We start from the raw sequence: 5,530 nt of genomic DNA on the forward strand, positions 1-5,530 counted from the left end.
ATTCTCATCCGTGACACCCGGAAGATGCGTGGACACCCGAAATTCCCCAGCTGGACTGCCCCCATCCCACCGCCAGCGGGCCTTTTCCGGCCCAGAAGCCATGGCCAGTCAAAGCCCCCCAGGCCATCAACAGCCCAGAACCGCTTGGCAGCCCCCCAAGCAGCCTAGGCTGATCATGGTGATGTTATATAGAAGGTTGGACATGGACAGAGAGGGGAGACCACCAAGAAACCCTGGCAGACTAGACAGGGGAGTTGGAAGGACACCCCGGAGGACAGTGGGCAACATCTGGTCCTCTTGAAGGCATCAGGAGATTGGGCTGAGCACAGCGGGCTCCACTGCAGCCCCACCTCTTGTGCTTCAATTGAAGTCCACACACACACACACACAGACACAAACACACACGGGAAAAAGGACCCATGAGCAGGAATCGGGGAGGTGGCTAATGTGGACCCGCGCCCTGGAGTCCTGCCCTCCAGACTACCTACTGGTAGTCCCCAACTTACAACAGCAATGGAGACTAAAATTGATGTTCCTAAGTGAGAAATTTGTTTTGCCCCGTCTGACGACTTTTCTCGCTACATTTTTTAAGTGAATTGCTGCAGTTCTTAAATTGGTCACACAGTTGTTGAGCTTTCCCCAGTGACCTTGCTCGTCAGAGGGGGTCGCAAAAGGGGACCACGGGATTGCAGGACGACGCAACCATCAAAAAGGTGAGTCAATTGCCAAGGGTCGCTTCTTTCAGTGTTGTGGTAACTTTGATTACTGAATGAACTGTTAAGTTGAGATGGTATATAGGTTTTCCTGCTTGAACAGGGGGGGGAGGAGGGGGGCTGGACTAGAAGACCTCTGAGGTCCCTTCCTGTTCTAATTCTATTCTATTTTCTATTCTATTATAATCAGTAGCCCCGCCACGCAGTTGAACTTGGACGTCCCTCACACTGAAGGGTGACCCCCTGCTGGCCCAGGTAGAAAAAAGGGTAGGCCTTCTCCCCAAGGAAGGCCCCCGTCCGGAAGATGTAGAGGGAAACCCCAGTCTGCGCATCCAGGAACTCCACCTCTTCTGCCTTGTAGTCCAGCCGCACCCGCAGCTTCCACAGCGGACTTTGCAAGTTGAGCTTCTCGTGAACCTTGGAGAAAGCGACCGTCTCCCCCTCCACACTCTTCCCCACGGCCCAGATTCCCTCCTGGGGGCTCAGCTGGAAACTCCCCTTCCTGCGTACAGACTCTATGGCCACCCCAACGGCCCAGCATGCTCTGCCACCCACCGGGGTGTTGCCGGCCTCCTGCACGGACACTTCCCAATAGCACATGTAGAATTCCCCACAGCCCAGGGCGCACAATTCCTGGTTGAACCTCGCTGGCAGATCCGGGAGATTCTGGTTTTGGTTGGACAAAGTCAGAGTGGTTCCCTGGCACCAGAGCCGCGGGTGGGCGGTCGAGCTGTCCAGCGTGACGTAGACTGAAGCGGAGGGAGAAGAGAAGCTCTTAGGTGGGCTGGGAACAGGGGAGGGCAAGGCCGACTCCCCGAGGTTTTCCCAGCTCAGGGAAGGACGGAGCGAGTGGCCGCTGCTTAACTTAACAAGTGCTTCACTCAGCAACGGAAATGTTGGGCTCAGTTGTGGTCGTAAGTTGAGGATTCCCTCCGTTCCTGCTTCTCCCGAGTTACCACTATTGCTGGTTGTGGGTTTAGCGCTCTTCCAGCGCGATGGGGCAGGCCTGCCATCAGGGACCTCCCTGCCGTTGCCCCAGGCCCACATTTGGGTGGCTGCTGTGGGACCCGCAGACCTCCCACTTCTGCTGGACCCCTCCCTCTATGGAAAGCCCCCCCCACTCCCACCCCAGGGCTTTTCCAGTGTGTTGTTACCTTTAGGTGCTGCTGGACCTTGTACATGTTGTGGAACAGGTGTTCCTGGGGAAGAAAGGGGGACAAGTGTTAAAATTAGGCTGCTCTTTCTGAAGAAGCCCCCTCCCCCACTTCCTACAGGGCACAACTAAAAACTGAGCCACCCTCCCCCCCTCCGGTTGGGACCTTCCATGCCCTGAAAGACATGCCCGGATGCCCTGCCCAGCGCCCTCAAGCGTGGCTCTTTTCTGGAAGGGCCAAGGCATGGTGGGGAAGGGCCGGCTCCATGTGGCAGCTGACAGACCCCTGCCCCCCCTCCCCCAGATGCTGCCTTTGGGACCCCCCACACTCTGGGTATCCCTTGGGCCCTCCAACTTGCAGAAAAATCCACCCCTGGCAGGCGCCACTCCTAGGAATTTGGAGAAACTGCTCATGTGGGGCCTGGCAAGGACAGGCGGTTTGCAAGTCTCCCCCCCCACTGCCCCCTTCCTCCCCAGGCCCATGAAGTTACCCGTGGCCAGAGGTCGCTCCAGCTTCTTCCTGGTCAGAGTCGTCTCCAGGGAGGCTGAGATTCGGAGGAGGAAAGGAAAAATGAGAGTGATGTGAGAAACAGATGCCCGTGAGCGACGGCCGCACAGAGGCAAACGTCTTGGTCCCTGCCAGGTGCACAGTGACACCTTCTCCCCTAAGGAACAAGGGTTGGGAGGGGTGACAGATAAAGGAGGCAGTACCCCCCTTCACCTACCAGCCCGAGCAGGATGGGGACTGGCTCCCCCAAGATTCCCCAGTAGGAAGGGGAGAAGAGGGGCTCAGACCCCACCAACCACACCTCAAAGGAGCCCCGCACCTTTGTAATTGTCCACAACCTGCCTTACAGGAGTGTTTTTCTCCAAGATGGTCTTGAGTCTGTCTTTCAGCCCGGGGGAGACACTCTTCACACGCCCCACCACGTAACTCCGGCACCTGCGACACAAGGAGGGCGCCCTCACACAGCTACCCGGCGTTCTCCCCACAACACATGTGACCTATGACGGTTTTCGCAGCTACAACTGTTGCAGCATCCCCCGTGGTCACATCATCAAAATTCAGAGGCTTGGCAACCGACGCATGTTTACAGCAGTGTCCCAAAGTCACGTGATCCCCTCCGTACGACCTTCCGACAATCAAAGTCAGTGGGGAAGCCAGATTCACTTAACAACCATGTTACTAACTTATCAACTGAGATGATTCAAGTGTCTCAATTGCAGAATTTTGGGCTCCACTGTGGCTGTAAGTCAAGGACCGCCAGTGCTACAGGCTTCCCCTGTCGAGTGTTGCTGGGACGGTTGCCACCTTCTCGGTGGTTCCGTGATCAGGCTGTTGTTTACCGTTGGATTGTTTGTCTGTGTTGGTGGTTCCTAATCTATGTCATTTACGGCTTACCGCTGGATCTGCAATCAAGCCGTAAACAGCACCCAAACTAAGGGCAGCCCATCTGCACGTAAAGAGAGAGCGAACCCCACTCCCTCCCGGCACTGACGGCGTTACCCAGTCGGGTAATGAAACGTCTGCAAGGAATCGGTTGAGCCCAGAGAGCACCCAGGACCCCACGACTAGCTTCTCTCGGTGACAAAAGGGATCCTCGGTGATCCAGCCGCACAAGAAATTCTGAGGACAAACTGACCCACGACGACAGGGCAAGATGGCGCCTTACCTGTACACGGTGTCCTGGATGTCCTGAAAGAGGAGAGCAGAGAAATAGGTCCCGGCCCTCGCAAGGGTGGCCAGTGTCCCCCCAGGGGAACCTCTGTTTCTTCTCCCCCTTGAGGCCAGCGAGAGCCCCGCCCACCTGCAGGAATTCCGTGTCTGGCTGGCGGCACTTCCTCTCCATCTGGGCAATCAGCTGCTGCAGGCGGGAGGCCTCCCCATTGAGCTGGGCTAGAGGGCCCACCCACTCAGCCTCCATCTTCTCCTCCTGCTCGGCCAGCCAGGTGACCCAGATCGACTGCCTCTCCCGGAGCAGCTCCAGCAGGGATTCCAGCGCCAGGCCGACCTTCTGCTTCTCGGTGGCTAATTGCTCCTGGGGGGGCAGAAGACGGGGAACTCAGAGGCAGGTGGGAAGAGTTCCCAGTTGCAGAACTGGCATCCCTGGAGCTGCCTCCTGTGCCCCCCTCCCCCCAAGAGACCCACCTGGCACTCCTGGCGGCTCTGCTCTTCCGCCTGCCTCTGCTCCAGCAGCTGCTTCTCCTCCTTCTTCAGGGGCTCCAGGAGGGCATCCAGCAGGTCCTGTGTGGGGAGGAGACGGTGCAATTGCCGAATCCACGATGGCAGTGGTCTCACCCAGAGAGGCGGGCAAGGGGACAGAGGGACCCCCGTGCTACCCTCCAGGGGGAGGCCCTGCTGGGCACCAGAGCTTCCAGCAGAGAATCCGGCCAGGGAGAGGCCCAGGGCAGGCAGAGGCTCACGAGGAGGGAAGCAGCTGAGAGTCTGCCTGTCTCTGGTCTCCTCTCTCGCTGCCGAAAAGTAGCCTGGCTCTTCTCCGCCATTTTTCAGCAGTAGGGTTTAGTTAGGGTGATGGAGTGCCTATCTAGCTGGGGCTGCTCATCTGCCCCCTTTTGGAAAGACTGCCTCCACAGTGCCCGCCCCCTACCTTGTATTCTCGGGCAGCCTCGGGCAGGGAGAGGAGGGGGTGGCCCTGGTGCCCCTCCAGGCAGCCGGCGCAGAGGAGGCGCTTCTCGCTGGAGCAGAAGGTCTGCAGGGGCTGCTGGTGTTCCTGGCACAGCTGGGGGTCGCTGCTCCCCTCCTGGGCTCCCCCCCTCGACAGCCGAAGCCCCTTCACCAGGCGGACGATGTTGGCCAGGGCCCGGTTGGGGCAGGCACTGCCGGGCTCCACCCTGGCTCTGCACTGGGGGCAGGAAGCCTCAGCGCCCAGCTGGGTCAGGCAGTCGCGGCAGAAGTTGTGCCCGCAGGCCAGGACCATCGGCTGCTGGAAGAAGTCCAGGCAGAGTGGGCAGGTGGCCTCCTGGCCCAGTTGCCCCAAGGCTTTCTCCTGCCCTGAGGCCTCCGTGGGGCTCTTCGCTTCCGTTTCCATCTCGCTGGGCCTGGAAGGAGGAGAAGCTGGTCTGTTGGCTCCTTCTGGGGGGGGCAGCAGGGAGCTCTTGGGGGAGAAGAGGATTTCTGAGCCCCTCCCCTCCTGTAGGGTAGGGAACGTGCTCTGAGCCCCTCCTCCAATTCAAGCCCAGAGGTATTAGCCCACCCCACACACACACACATTCCTGTCCTGGGGGAGGTGAGGCAAGGAAGCAACCAGAAGGCCAAGCAGGGGGGCTTCTCCCAAACGGGGGGGGAGCGGGGGAGGAGGAGGTTGCCCAGCGTCCAGAGAAGAGAACAAGGGGAGCCTCCTCGGGGTCTGGCAACGGCTTCTTTGGGCCCCCATCCCCTGTTCTGTTCCCTCAGCCTCAGCCCAGGGGTCTCTCTTGGAGGATGAGCAAGCCTTCAGCCCCATAGACCCCCCCCCGTTGCGCTCCTTCCCTGCCAGTTCCCCCAAGACCGAGGCCTCCCCCCCCAAACAAACTTGGCAAGAACAAGAGAAAACCCCGATTTCTCTCCCCCCACTTTGAGGGTGCCCCCCACCTTCCCGCCTGGGACGCCCTTCAGTGGGAATCGGGGCGTCGTTTCTTAAGGGGGGGAGGAGAAATTGGAGCT

The 5,530-nt window shown here is 59.3% G+C and overlaps 1 protein-coding gene across 1 annotated transcript; it reads right to left on the minus strand.

Annotated features, from left to right (window-relative positions):
- Positions 1–899: 899 nt before the first annotated feature.
- LOC114923423 (zinc finger protein RFP-like) lies at positions 900–4,916 on the minus strand. Its single transcript, XM_029286360.1, has 7 exons — positions 4,476–4,916; positions 4,016–4,111; positions 3,675–3,905; positions 3,540–3,562; positions 2,694–2,809; positions 2,358–2,411; positions 900–1,462 (listed from the first exon to the last, which is right to left on the minus strand). The coding sequence occupies exons 1-7, from the start codon at positions 4,914–4,916 to the stop codon at positions 900–902; spliced, it is 1,524 nt and encodes a 507-aa protein (XP_029142193.1).
- Positions 4,917–5,530: the final 614 nt, after the last annotated feature.

Source organism: Protobothrops mucrosquamatus, unplaced genomic scaffold (genome assembly GCF_001527695.2).
Source record: "Protobothrops mucrosquamatus isolate PMUCROS unplaced genomic scaffold, P.Mucros_1.0 scaffold3433, whole genome shotgun sequence".
NCBI lineage: Eukaryota > Metazoa > Chordata > Lepidosauria > Squamata > Viperidae > Protobothrops > Protobothrops mucrosquamatus.